Raw genomic sequence first — 15434 nt, forward strand, 5'->3', positions numbered from 1 at the left:
ATCAAGAATTTCTAGAAAAGGAATGTCTTGACTTGGAGTATCTCCTTAAAGGGAACCTTAACTGAACGGGGGGGTAAAGAGTTTTACTTACCTGGGGTTATTACCAGCCCCCTGCAGCAGTCCTATGCCCTCGGCGCCGCTCTGGAATCCTCTGGTCCCCCGCTGTCACTTAGTTTCCTTTTTGACGACTCACCAGTCGCCGGCCGCCATGCGTATTATTGGACGCATTCACCACTGCAATTAGCGCTATTGCGGACCGCAACGCGCACAAAAATACGCGTTGTCGCATATCTACGCGTGCGGAATGCGGCAACGCGTATTTTTGTACGCGTTGCGGTCCGCAATAGCGCTAATTGCAGTGGTGAATGCGTCCAATAATATGCATGGCGGCCTGCGACTGGTGAGTCATCAAAAACGAAAGTAAGTGACAGCGGGGGACCAGAGGATTCCAGAGCGGCACTGAGGGCACAGGACTGCTGCAGGGGGCTGGTAATAGCCCCAGGTAAGTAAAACTCTTTACCCCCCCCTTCAGTTAAGGTTCCCTTTAACTTTGGAAACACATTGGTAGGTTAGAGAGGAACTCCAGTGAAAATAATATAATAAAAAAGTGCTTCATTTTTACAATAATGTATAAATGATTGTCAGTGTTTGCCCATTGTAAAATCTTTCCTCTCCCTGATTTACAATCCAACATTTACCACATGGTGACATGTTTACTGCTGGCAGGTGATGCCAGTGGAAGGAGATGCTGCTTACTTTGTTGCCAGTTGGAAACAGCTTTAAACAGCTGTTATTTCCCACAATGCAACAAGGCTCCACAGTGTGATGTCAGAACCATGGTCCTCACATCACACTGTAGGAGGGGTTTCACCACAATATCAGCCATACAGAGCCCCCTGATGATCTGTTTGTGAAAAGGAAAAGATTTCTCATGGGAAAGGTGATATCAGCTACTGACTGGGATAAAGATCAATCCTTGGTCACTGTTTCTCTTTAAACTGTCTGCAACCTCCCATAAACTGACCCTAGACTGTGGAAGGAACATTAGATTACATTGTGATGGACATTTACAGATGGATTGTTCAGTACTCTCATGGAATCTCCTACAGGAGACATTATCCTAGGACAATTGTTCATCCCTAGTGATGGGTATAGGAGACCCACTAAAACTTGGTATTGGCAGAAATCATGACCACTGGTATCAGATGCCCTCATATCATGTACCTGAAGCAGTGGTTTCTCACCACGGACTGTTTCATTTATTGAAGTTTACCCTTTAAAGCAGAGACCATCTTTCCCTGGATATGGTAAGGCTCTGCTTCTGACACAGGAGACCTGGGTTCCCATCTTAGCTCCTCCTGTTCCGTAAGCCAGTACCTGTTCAGTAAGGAGTTCTCGGGAAAGACTCCCTAACATTGCCACTGCCTACTGAGCGCGTCCTAGTGGCTGCAAATCAAGTGCTTTGAGTCCGCCTGGAGAAAAGCGCAATGTACATGTTGTTCGTCTTGTATTTTTTGGCTTATTCATCACATAGCAATGCATTTATGATAGTTTTCCAGCTAGACGTCATCCCTGCGTAGATATGGAGTGATATAATAGCGTTTGGAATAGACCTGATGAGAATTAGGAGGACAATACAATTGCCATATTAATGACTTTCCCGTCAGAGGGGCTTCCAGCTGGAGTTCACGCATTTTACCATGAAACTATTTTAACCATTAAATGTTTATTGTTATTCTAATGAGCTAGCTGTGGAGAAGCAGGAGATGTTTAGGTTTGGGTTGGAAGGAGGCCATATTTACATAAACTCGCCTTTAATTGCTGTGTAATGGTGTGATGCAGTGCGGGGGGGGGGGGGTATGGTCCTTTGGCGGGGCTGATTTGGAGAGCTGGTTGGAGTTGTCGAGGGGGAGGGGGTATCGTCCTCTGGCGAGGCTGATTGGGAGAGCTGGTTGGAGTTGTCCCAGGGGGAGGACAGAGATTGTTTGCAGGTTTTCTATTGATATTGTGCAGGCTATAGCAAGCCATATGGATTTCATACAACTCAAGTGCTCTAATTGTCAGCAATCATGTCCCGCTCCCCCCTTCCCGGCCGGTTACGTCTTCTGTCACCTGAATCTACTTATTCCTGTATGTAATTCCATGTTCTCCCCACATTTCTTGTTCTTTTCCAGATCCCTTTTCATTCCCTTTGTCATCATGCTCATTCCATCCACTTTGTATTATAATAAAACCACAACGCTTCTCTCCCCCATTTTTGCTTTGTGCCTTTGCCTTTCCTCTCCCTCTACCTCCCCTTTCTTCCCCCTCATCTGTTCTTCTTCCTTCTCCTCGCCTCTCCCTCCTACTCTCCTTTTTTCACCTCATTATCTCCTCCACCTTTCGTTCCTATATCTCACCCTCTCCACTTGTCCTTTATTCCCCCTCATTACCTGATCTCCATCCTCCTCTTCTTTCCTCCACTTTACCCTTTCCTCCTCTCCTTTCTATCCTCACTTGTCCCTCCTGTTCTCTTTTCCTTCCCCAATCCTCTCTTTTCTATACTCCACTCCTTTGCTCCCTCTGCATCCTGCTCTCCTTTTTTCTCTCTCCTACTTTCCTTATTTTCCTGTCATCTTCCTCCTTCTATATTTTCTCTTCTCCTTCCTCCTTTTGGAACCACTCCTACCAGTCCTCCTCTCCTTTTCTCAGCCCTCATCCTCACCTCTCGCTCCTCCTCTCCTTTTCTCCTCCCACATCATCACCTCTCGCTCCTCCTCTCTTTTTCTCCTCCCACATCCTCACCTCTTGTTCCTCCTCTCCTTTTCTCCTCCCACATCCTCACCTCTTGTTCCTCCTCTCCTTTTCTCCTCCCACAACCTCACCTCTTGTTCTCCTCTCCTTTTCTTCTCCCACATCCTCTCTTCTCCATTCTCCTTTTGGAACCATTCCTCTCCTCTCTGTCGTCCTCTCTCTTCTTTTCCCTCGTCTTCTCTACTCCTCTCCTATCGGGGGATCACACATAAAAAGGTTTCCAGTCCTGTCCTGTCAATTTTTGACAGTTGGCATCAGTGTTGCATGTTTTTCTATGGTTGTGTTCACAGATAAATCTGTACATTCCTGGTCCAGGCTTGTACTGTCAGTTTTTGACAGTTGGCATCAATTTTGCATGTTTTTCTAGGGCTGTTTTAAAACATAAATCTGTACATTTCTGGTCCAGTCCAGTAAAACTGATAGATAACGGATGCAAAACTGATCCATAACTGACAGGACAGTACTGGATCGGACCGGAAATGTATAACTAGGCCTTCGTCTATCCAAATTGTCCCTTCTCTCTATCCTGCTCTCCTTTCCTCCATCACATCATCTCTTCTCCAACCCCTTCTCCTTTACTCTATCCAAATCCTCTCTTCTCTTTCCTCCTCTCCACAGCTCATCTTCTACTTATCTTCTTACCTTCCCCTCACCATCTTATGCTCTCCCCTCCCCCTCTGCCTCATCCTCCCCCTCCACTTCCTTGCTTTGCCTTTGCTTCTCATCTTTCCTTCATTCCTTCTTCTTGTATGGGAAGAGAAGAGTAGCAAGACTCCTTAAAAGACCTTTATTCCAGTCAGGTTACAAAGTGGTACAAGGCAGTGGGGGTGTCAGGTGACTGACAGCTGTTTCACAGGCTAGAACCTGCTTACATGCTTTGCCTCTGAAGAAGCAGGTTCTAGCCTGCGAAACAGCTGTCAGGCACCTGACACCACCACTGTCTTGGACTACTTTGTAACCCGACTGGAATAAAGGGCTTTTAAGAAGCCATGTCTTGCTGCTCTTCTCTTCCCATACTAATTGTTGCTGTTTGAAGAGCATGCTTCCCTCACCCTGTGCCGATTGGTCCATCCTGCTGCATGTTGTTGCCAGCTACTTACTGTATTTTTGGACTATAAGACTCACTTTTTCTTCCCCAAAAGTGGGGAAAAAAGTCACTGCATCTTATAGTCCAAATGCAGGGAGTTCCTGACTTGTGAACGCCTGCCAATACAAACCTCCAAACCACCGCAAAGTCGGGGACTCCCTGTACTGTGCCCATGCAGAGGAGGACACGGGGAAACAAAGGGGTATAGAGGAAGACACAAGGGGGGACACAAAGGGGCATAGAGGAGGATGCATGGAGGACTGTGCGGACACATGTGGGACACAGGAAGTCACAAGGGGGATAGAGGAGGACACAGGAAGACACAAGAGGGCATGAGGTACAAAGGAGGCACAATCCACAAGATGCTCCTTCACCATGGATGCACCAGGTTTAGTATATATATTTTTATCCCATAGTTTTTGTCCTCTAAATCTAGGTGCTTCTTATGGTCAGGAGTGTCTTATAGTCTAAAAAGCACGGTACCTTTTTTTGTTCGATTCCTTCTTCTTGCCTCTTCGGTTGCTCTTTCACTCCCTTTATCTTCCTTCTCTCTTTTCTACTATCCTCCCTCTTTACCTGCCTTTCTTTTCCTGTTCCTCTTGCCCTCCCTTCTTGTTCCTTGCTCTCTTCTCTCCCACCACCCTCTGTCCTCTCCTCTCCATTTCACCCTCCAAGCTTTCTTTTTCATCTCTCGCCTTTCTGTCTCCCCGCTTTTCTCTCACCCAATGACATCATTCTATATAAATAGCGTTCCCATAGCAAAATCATTGTAGGGACCCCTGACTCATCAGACTCCATCTTTAAAGTGTAGCCAGAGCTGAAGCATGGGTCATTGTAAGAAAACAACAAATGCAGAAACGCTAGTAACCGCTCGTTAGCAAAGGCAGGAATCTTGGCGCTTATCTTCGACAATGGTTTTTGGCAACTTCTTCTGCTTGATACATCATTGTCCAGCTGGAGAAGTGAGAGCCCCGCTGTGTCTAGGCTTAATGGTTGTTACTTGGGCTGCCATGGCTCTGGTTCCATCCTTCTGCTCACATCATTTATCTTCATTACCGCTCTCCTCGTCTTAGGACTTCTTTTCAGTGTCTACACTCTACACTGTCCTCTTCCTTGTTCACATTCTTCCCCCAAATCTCACCTTCTTTCTCCCATTCCCTTCCTTCTCTTGTATTCTGTTCTGTATGTCCTTTCATTATTCTTACCAGGGTGGTTCTTCCATGAAGCAATGTGGATCATGTGCTTCAGGGCGGCAATAATTAGAGGGTGGCAAGTGGCGGCTTCCCTCCCCAAATGTCCCCCTCCTCACACTACTCGTCTCCCCCTCCCTAGATGCTCGGCACGCTTCACCCACCTGCTCTTAGCTTTCCAGCGATGGGATCTCCATCTGCCCATCCATCGTCCTGTATCCTTGGCTACAGCGGTGCCTCATGTGACCTGTTACAGAGGTGTCCTCACAATGTATTGCTTCAGGCAGCAAAAGCTCTAGAAACACCCCTGTCACATTTTTACTATTATTTTTATGATTAATGGTTATGGGGCTCGATTCACAAAGCGGTGCTAACCAGTAAAAGACTTTAGGCGTGATAACCATTGCACCACGCTGGTGAAAAGCCAGTTTAGGCATGATAAGTTTAGGCGTGATAAGTTTAGATCGCGCGCAAAGCAGCGCTATTAAACTCTATGCGAAGTGCACCAGACTTTGCTAGCGCAAAACTTTTGATCAGCTGTGCACTGCGGTGCTAACCCAGTTGGTGCTTAAACTTATCACGCCTAAACTTATCACACCTAAACTGAGTTTAGGCGTGATAAGGGGCTTTTTACCAGGGTGCTAACTGTTAGCACCGCTTTGTGAATCAAGCCTACGGAATCCATTTACCGCTTTAATATTCTGTTCTTGATGTTCCCTCCTGATTCCCCCGTCTTTTCTTTCTATTGGCAGGTAACCTGGATACCCACCCCTCACTGGTATGACGCCCCTCCTCTCCTTCACGCTCACCCTCATGGTGTTTGGGGGATGCCTCTCCGCCCCTTCCACCACCAGCCAGCCGCCATGTGCCGAGTCTGAGGGGATGCGGAACCTGCTGAAGCGGCTGTCCATACTGGAGAAGTTGGTGCGGGACTTAAAGGGGCAGTGTACGACGCCCTGCTGCGGCAAGGTGCAGAGCGGGGCCGGTAAGTTTAAAGGCTCTAACAACAATGGGCAATAGGCTAATGGAGTTTCAGAGATTTAAAGTACACTGTGCTACATAATTACCTGCAGTAACCACCAAACTAACACAGCCACTAAGCCTTGTCCTGGCAGGTAGGCTCTGGGTGGCCAGGTTGGTCATAAGTCAGGGTAAGAAATCTGAAGTAATGCTTGTAATGTATAGATCCGAACTGAGGGGATTGCTGGTTTTTTTTCTTTCTATCAACAAACGTGAAAACTATTTGTAAGTTATTCCGGCCCCAGGCGCTGTGCCTATAAATGCCTGATGGGAAAATCAGCTTGCATGTGACGTGATTGTTCCCAGTGTATTGACTTACACTATCATCAGACATTACAGCATGCACATTACAGAGTATAGAAAGGCCTGCTGTAATGTTTAGGGTGGTACTCGCTTTCCAAAGGCTCTTCCTAATGGAACATATTTTTTGAAGTGGAATATTTCCATTCTCCCCCCGGTTATCTCTCACCCTCCCTTTGCCTTCATTCCCTCCCATCACTGAGGCTATATTGTGCGAGAAGAGATTGTATACAGCATTACCTAAACACAAGGAATGCATATATATCACTACTTCATAACAAATGCCAAAAACACAACAAGTCTATTCGTCAATGTGAAGACCGTTTCCAGCACGAGAATCAAAAATATGCTTTATATCAAAATCAAATTAGTCTGAGTCTGTACTTAAAGAGACTCTGTAACAAATTTTTCAGCCTTAGTTCTTCTATCCTATAAGTTCCTATGCCTGTTCTTATGTGCTCTGGCTTACTGCAGCCTTTCCTAATTGCACTGTATCTGTAATAAATCTAATCTCCTTTCCTCTGTCGTGTCTGTGGGGCTAAGGCTTGAATGTGTGGAATGTGCAGGGCTGCTTGTGATTGGATAGAAGCGATACACACCCTCTGCAGGCCCCCTGCACACTCTGTATGCCTCACACACTCTGCTTATGTGAGCCTTTCACAAGCTGGTTAGTTTGTTTGTAAACACTGCCTAAAACTGTTAATTACAAGCCAGGATTGCAGCAGAGAGTGGCAGAAACAGCACAGAGGGGCACAGGAGAAAATAAGGAATAGAAAGATTCTCTTTAAAGGGAACCTGAAGGGAAAGGAATATGAAGGCTGCCATATTCATTCTCTAAAAAACAATGCCAGTTGCCCTTCTGTCCTGTTGCTCTGTTCTGGCCCAGAATGAGCATGCATATCAGATGCTGTGACTCTGGTGGGATTCCGATGACTGCATGCTTTTTGCAGGTATGTGACTCAAAAATAACTTAAACCTAAAGCTCAGCATGACCGCCAGGCAAATGACCTTGTGTATAAGGAAATGACAATGGAATTCCTCTCACTTCAGGTTCTATTAACTCATTAGCAGCTTCAATAGAGTTATCTCATTTGAGACAAGTGCACTGCTGTTGACCTCAGCCAGCAGAACTTTGTGCTGAAAGTTCTTGGAATGCTTTGATCTCTCTCTCTAGCAGAAAATATAGAAACTGAAAGCAGAAGTCCTCTGTTATTGTCTCACACTGACCCCTAGTGACAAGTGGCCATAAGTACACATTACAGCAGTACTAATTGGAAGCGAAGACATGTAACAAATGAGAAATAAATATAAGTGCTCAAATAAATTGGTCTGGAACACTGGAAAGCCTCTAAATAAATTGACTGCTAAAGGGTTAAAGGACAACTGAAGGAAGAGAGATATGGTGGCTGCCATATTTATTGCCTTTTCAATAATACCAGTTGCCTGGCTGTCCTGCTGATCAATCAGGCGTCAGTGGTGTCTGAATCACACACCTGAAACAAGCATGTAGGTAATCTAGTTAGACTTCACTCAGAAACATCTGATCTGCACGCTTATTCAGGGTCTATGGCTAAAACTATTAAAGACAGAGGCTCAACAAAGCAGCCAGTCAATGTGCATTGTTTAAAAGGAAATAAAAATGACAGCCTCATTATCCCTCTCACTTCAGGTGTGCTTTTAAGTTATAAAAATGTGTATTATTGTTCCCTGCCAAGTTCAATAAAACCTTTTCTAATCCTTTTTACCGATCACCCATATTTCCTCTGTCCTGGGGGACTCACACATGAGTGATTGGGATGTGTGGTGGCGGCAGGCATCCGAAGGGTCTGTATCTACTCGCACTAGAGCAAGGAGGTGACCCAGCATCAGTGGCAGGGGGTGTGGCCGGCACCAGCTTTCATGCTGTAGCTCCGCCTCCTGCATGTGCGCCAGCGTAATTTCGCTATTACATGGTGCTGGAGAGGACTGTGTCCAACACTTTGGTCCACAAAGGGTAAAACCATGCCGGACTAAATTTAGCAACAGCGACCCCTAGTGGTCAGCCCAAATGCACACACGTAATACTTATATTACGTGGCGCAGCACAGCAGGTGGGGCCGCCGCTGATTAGGTAAGTGTCAGACGTAAGGTGGCCATACACGATTCAATTATTTTAGAATTGTCTTTTATAATCTATATATACATACACATATACACACACACACCAAATAAATGTGATCAATTTCTCAAGTTGATCGAATAATCTGAAAAATTTAACCAATATACCATACACTTATGATTGATTTTCCCAAAAATATTTTCCAATTTTTCAACAAACGATCAAATAAAACCTTTTTATATTTTTCTATTCGATTTTTTTCCAACATATAATCTGATCAGATTTTTTTTTTAAATGATAGTTTCTTCTTGATCGAAAAAAAGTTTATTTTCAATTTCTTATACAATCGTTTTATTTTAAAAAATGGAAAAATCAATTGATTTGGTTGTATTATGTATGGCCACCTTAAAGTGGACCTGAACTCTTGCACAGGAGACAAGGAAACACAGAGAAATCCACCCGGTGTGTATTTGTAGAGAACAGCTTGTCTAATTCTCCCTTCTCAGCAAGTAATGAGTTAATGTAATTTGAACTTGCAGCTGTCTGCCGAGTCTGCTGAATTCTGAGCTAATATGTAAACACAGGAGGTTAACCCTTTCTGTGCTCCCAGGATACCAAGTAACCACTCTGCAGAATTTCAGTAGGAGATCTATAAACTGTAACAAGGAAATGTTTTCTTTAAAGGTTACTATGCTGTTGCTTATCTTTTAGAGCAGGCGGAAGATTCTGAGTTCAGGTCCGCTTTTAAGTCTGCCCCTCATGCTGGGGATACACGGTACATTTCTGTACCGTGTATCGACCAGCTGATCCGGCTAGCTGATAATATTCAGCTGGCCCGATCATACCGCTCGACCCACGCCCGCTCGATTCCCACCGGCGGACAATGGCAGGGAATCGAGCGGTGATATGGAAGCGCCGGCAGGGACGATCGGCAATCGGTCCGCGCCGGCATCGAGCCGCTGGCTCGATCCGGCGCATAAAACGTGCCGTGTATGCCCGGCATAGGATCTGTAGTGGCTGGCACTGTGTGGCAGATTGTATCTGCCAACAGCACCATCTAGTGGCAGCTAGTTTTCCCATGTTGGACATTGGTCCTATGAAGAAACTACCAATGGTCGGACATAGTCTGACATAGGAATGTAAAGGGTTATAATGCTCTTTTCGTTGCCTTTGGAACAAGGGAAGGCCAGTATTTTTCCTGCAAATGTCTTGTGTAAAAACAAAGCTGGGATCCAGGTAAAAAAAAGCTGTTTATTTATTAATGAATGACGCATTTGTCCTCAGCGCTCTCTGTGCAGGGCGATAAGTCCCAGTTGGAGGCTCGATAGAAACCTCTGTTTTGCCAGAAGGCTTTGGGGCGAAGTAGCAAAGCCCTTTTATACAGGCACAGGAGCGCATTTTTCCATTCCCTGCCGTGTGTGCAGAACACAGAGAGATCTTTATTACAAAGTATCGACCTCATACCTGGCCAGAGATGCTATCGGCCATGGGAGTGCGTGGCATGGCTGGGTGCATGTGCCAGAGGCCGGCAGGGCCAGGTGCTCATGCCTTTGCGTTATTTGGCCGTTAGACGCAGATATGTTCCGGCGATAGCTCTGGAATGGCGGAGTCTGGTCCGTCCCTGGCCAAGGTGACTTACACTCTCTTATTCCCCCCAGACTCCAGCAATGCTTTTTATCCAGATCCACTGACTGCAGAAACGCTCTGTGTAACTGGATGGGCTTCAGGGAGTAAAAGATAAAAACATGTTTTGGACTCTCTGCCAGTTCTAAATGGTTTGGGGATTTATGAAATATCTTTTAAATGTTTGGTATCCTACTCTACGCTGGATCTAAACTCCAGCCAGCTGTTTTAAAGCGTATCTGCAGTAACAGAAGCAGGGCGGTGGTGCTTTCTATGAGGCCAGGCTGAAATCTAATAGTCTGTTATTGTTAGAAACTATTTTCATTGTATTGTGAAAGTTTGATACACAGTTTGTTGTATGAGCGTCCCCCCTCCTCTCTGACCTACATACCTTTTCCTGTCTGAGACTGCTGGGGGAGGAGCTCCAGGAGCCCCAGGGAAGCTCGGGGGAGGTTCCATCTAATCACCCTCCTCCAATGCAGAGCCCCTCCTTGGTGGGTCTTGGTGGCAGCACTATTATAGGGCATCTTGGCTGCACTGCTATGCTATAGAGCAGGGGTGCCAAGAAAAAATGAAACACTATCCTTGCTGATTTCCCCTAGGTGCACTATGCATATTGTTGTGGTAGTCCCTAGATACAGTAGGAACTTTAGGTTCTGTGACTCCACTGTGTCTCCCTCTGTGCCACCAGTGTCCCCTCTGTCCTCCTCCTGTCACCTTGTGCTACCTGTATGGCCTCCACTGTTTTAAAGAGGAGCTGTCAGCCATACTATCTCAGAAAAAAAACCCACATATAAGTAGATAAATACTTGCTCTACTTACACAACAGAGAAAATCCTTCTTAGCATTTCCCATTTTAGCTGTGGCTATTTTGAAGCCAATCCTGATGTCATTTCCTCTATTAGTCTCCTCTGCCTGATTGTGTATGAATTGCCCGCCCTCCACCTGGTCTCCCAGAATGCTGTGGGAGGAGAATTCCACATAACTATACAGCCTAGGCTGGGACATCACTAGTAGGGTGGTGCTACGTACTAATATACAGCAATATATAGATATAGGAGGAGTTTGTAGTGCCGAAAATGACCATAAAAATGGGTATCCTGAATAATTTACTGCATTCTACTATATGTCATTACAGATTCTCTTTAAAGAGGAGCTGTCAGCCGTACTATCTAAAAATAAAAACCACACACACATATATATATATATATATATATATATATATATATATATATATATATATATATATATATATATATATATATATATATATATATATATATATATGTAGATAAATATTTGCTCAGCTTACATAAAATATGTATTGTACTGTCCACATTATGATTCCTGTGAATTTTATAAAGGAAAAACAGAGAATCCTATTCTAGACAGTTTCCATATTAACTGTGGCTATTTTGAAGCCAATCCTGATGTCATTTCCTCCCTCACTCTCCTCAGCCTGATTTGCCTGCCCTTCACTATAGAAAGTGCGTTGTCTCAGCATGAGACATATTGGCCAATCGGAGATGAACATAGGTGTGGGAGGGGAAAACAAGAGGGGAAGAGGCTTCAGCCAATCAGGTTGAATTAGTTAAAGAGAATCTGTATTGTTAAAATCGCACAAAAGTAAACATACCAGTGCGTTAGGGGACATCTCCTATTACCCTCTGTCACAATTTCGCCGCTCCTCGCCGCATTAAAAGTGGTTAAAAACAGTTTTAAAAAGTTTGTTTATAAACAAACAAAATGGCCACCAAAACAGGAAGTAGGTTGATGTACAGTATGTCCACACATAGAAAATACATTCATACACAAGCAGGCTGTATACACCCTTCCTTTTGAATCTCAAGAGATCATTTGTGTGTTTCTTTCCCCCTGCAATTCCCATGCACTGAAGTTTCAGGCTGCTCTTTTCTTCCTGCAAACAGCTTTGCCCTTATGCAATTCCTCAGTATGTGAAAGCCCAGCCAGCTCAGAGGACGATTTATCCAGCTTGTAAAAGAAAAGAGAGAAGAGAGAAGCTGCCCTAATCTAAATAATACACAGGCAGTGTGCATAGAGGGGCCTGGAAGGGGGAGTTCATAGCAGAACCACAACACTGAAGAACTTGGCAGCCTTCCAGACACAGGCCGACAAGTCTGACAGGGGAAAGATACATTGATTTATTACAGAGACAGTGATAGTAGAAAGTTCTGCAGTAAGCCAGAACACATTAGAATAGCTTTTGGAACTTGTAGGATGATAAAAAACAGGATGCAATTTTTGTTACGGAGTCTCTTTAAGTCTGAGGGGAAAGTAGAGAAGCAAAAAAGGGCAACCCAGCATGCCCTGCAACTTCCTTTGTGCATACCAAATTTTGTGTGTACCAAATAAGAGTCAGGTAAACTGGGGAATGATTATTTATCAACAAGAAAAGTAATTTTAACTTTTGGATTGCCTGGTTAGCATCCTTATTACTTGTTTACCACATAACAATAAAGAATTGATTTTTTATTTTATGCCGAACAGTTACACTTTAAAGTGTTCCCTCCTCTCCCCCTGTGCCTCCTCCTAGTCCTATTCTTCCTTCTGCACCCTCTCTGTGTCTCCCGTGTCGCTCCTTTGTGTCTCCTCATGTCCCTCTCTGCCCACTCTTGTCGCCCTGTGCTGCTGTCTATTATATCCCTCTTCCTTTTCCTTTACTTCTGTGCACCCTCCTGCCCCCTCTGCCTCCCTCTGTCCCCCTGTGCTCCTTCCTTCACATCTGTGTCGCTTCTGATCTCTTTGTGCCCCTTCTTTACCTTCCTCTGTGACTTCTCCTCTCCATCTGGTGCCCCCTTTCCAGGCCTGGTCTGCCCATGATGCCAATGAGCAGGCCTGGGCTCACCAGTACTCACGAGTGGCTAAGCACCCGAATACGTGATTTTAAATGAGGCTTAATTGCCACAGCTGTGCGTCAGGGAAACAAGGGGTTAGTTACACATAAGTCCGTCGTATATTGTGCGCTCCAAATAGCTTGCACGTTTCCTATTGGACACATTGCAAGACTCACTACTCACACTTCCTCCTTCCGGCTTGAAATTTAAATCACGTATTTGAGTGCTTAGCCACTCGTGAGCCCCTGCCTACCAGTGAAGCGACTTCCTCAGGTGGCAGAAGTCTGGGGGCAGAAACAGGAAGTGAAGAGCGTGCCTGGCCAACCTAGACTGGGGGAAACTGTACCTGGTTAACCGATACTGGGGGCAACTGTACCTAGCTACCAATACTGGGGGCACCTATACCTGGCTACCTACCTATACTGAGGGTGTTTTTGGGGGGGCTCACTGCAGCTATAACGTGTGGTGCAAATTCTTGGGTGCTGTGCGACCATTCCAGTTAGAGGGGGTGGGGGCGGATCCTCACAAGTTTGCCTCAGGCAGCAAAAAGCCTAGAGCCGTCTCTGCGTGCCCCTTTTTGCCTCCTTCTGTCTTCCTCTGTGGTTTTTCCTCTCCATGTGGTTCCTCCTCTCAGCCGTGACCTCTTCATAACTGGGGAGACTGAATCATGTCATGCACGGCCAACAGCCATCTGGAACCTGTACCCTGATTTAGTTTCATGGACACTCAGACGTGACTCGGTTGGCATGTAGCCTATTAGACCCTTGCCGGTAATAGTGTTGGCTTCTGTGCAGGATCCGCGACTGCACTGGGAACGTTAGAGTGTAAGCTCTTCTGCCACTGGAGCCTATGTGAATAGATATTTATCTTCTAAAACAGTGAGAAAATTCTGGCATTGTGTAAATGGACTAGATAATGAGTGTATCAGATTCCATCTGTTGTAAGACAACCACGAGAGAGTGACTCTAGTCAGGGCGGTATCGTGTAACATGACAGCCCTTGTAAAAAGCGCATGTATCCGCTTGATTTACTCCCCTTTATTCCCATTTATGACCAGTCTCTAGATCCTGTTACATAACGGCCCGAGGTGTCTTGCTGATGCATTGTAAATAACGACATTTCCGTGGCACACGAAGACGGTAATTAGGAAGATTACTGTCCATTTTATGACATTACGGTGCAGCTGTGGCTGGCTTGGCTACGGCGTGACATGACAATGATTCACCAGCTCAGCTCCTGGCCGGCCAGCAAGAGAACCTGTCTAACCTTTCATTGTAATTACAAACACAGACCTTGGCTGCAAAGATTTGTAACTGCGTGGCAGAGAGAAAAACCCATCAAATCTTCTCTGTAATTAATGTCTGTTGGCTTTTTGGCACAATAAATTCAGTTCTGCATGAAACTGTCCCCCAACACTTGAAGTATTTCCTATACCTAACCTTATTCTTTACCCTGATATACATAATGCTGCTAGCCACTCCCCCTCATAAGCTAACCTCAACCTTTAGGGCACCTTCACATATGTAGCAGCGCCAAGGCGATGCACGCTACAAGTCCTGTTGCTTCATGCCTCAGCCCCCTTTAAAATACCTATAGGTCATACAGTTTAAACTCTTGCCCGCGGGCCAAATTTGATGGCAATGCAGGCCAGATTTGGCCCGTGGGCAAGAGTTTGACATGTATGACATATAGGTATGTCAAAGGGGGCTGCAAGTGGTTTCACCATTCTGCATTATATTTGGCCGCGGGCACTTGAGCGCTAAGCCTACATGTCTAAACGCTGAAACTATGAAGCCTCATGGTGAAGGGAGAAGGGCAACTAGGCACCAGAGAACTGTAAGGTGGGAAGGCAGAGGGGCCACTAGACTCCAGGGGACTGAATGGCGGGAGGGAGAGGGGCCACTAAACACCAGAGAACTGTATGGTAGGAGGGAGAGGGGCCACTAGACACTAGGGAACTATATACGGGAGGGAAGGAGGCCCCCAGGGAACTGTATTGCGGGAGGGAGAGGGACCACTAGACTACAGGGGACTGTATGCAATAGGGAGAGGGGCCACTAGACACTAGGGAACTGTAAGGGGGAAGGAGAGGGGCCACTGGACACCAGGGAACTGTATGGTGGGAGGCAGAGGGGCCACTAGACTCCAGAGAACTGTATAGAGAAGGGAGACCAGCCACTAGACATCAGGAAACTGTATGGGGGAGGGATGGGTGTCCACTAGCCACCAGGGAACTTAATAGGGGAAGGAGGGGGCCACTAGACATTGAGGTTGACCCGTGATTTGGTCCCAATTTTCAATTTTGGCCCATTGTGCATTGGTGTCTCAAAATGTGGCTGATTGGAATTTATTTCCCTTGCTCTTCACTGTTAAAGAGGGGGGAGAGGCAGCAGTGGTGAGAGAGCAGTGCAGAGCAGTGAACTCGGCTGTCAGTGTGAACACAGGCCCTTCACCTGTTTTGTATCTAT

At 45.7% G+C, this 15434-nt stretch overlaps 1 protein-coding gene across 2 annotated transcripts in view; it reads left to right on the forward strand.

The window, feature by feature from the left end:
• TNXB (tenascin XB) overlaps positions 1 to 15434 on the forward strand; it is a 168387-nt gene that overhangs the window by 40708 nt on the left and 112245 nt on the right. For both annotated transcript variants that reach the window (XM_068250294.1, XM_068250295.1), the window contains exon 2: positions 5823 to 6055. In XM_068250294.1, the coding sequence (XP_068106395.1) occupies positions 5851 to 6055 (205 nt within the window). In that variant the 5' untranslated portion in view covers positions 5823 to 5850. The remainder of the gene's footprint in view (positions 1 to 5822; positions 6056 to 15434) is intronic.

The sequence above is a fragment of the Hyperolius riggenbachi genome, chromosome 8 (assembly GCF_040937935.1).
Source record: "Hyperolius riggenbachi isolate aHypRig1 chromosome 8, aHypRig1.pri, whole genome shotgun sequence".
NCBI classification, from domain to species: domain Eukaryota; kingdom Metazoa; phylum Chordata; class Amphibia; order Anura; family Hyperoliidae; genus Hyperolius; species Hyperolius riggenbachi.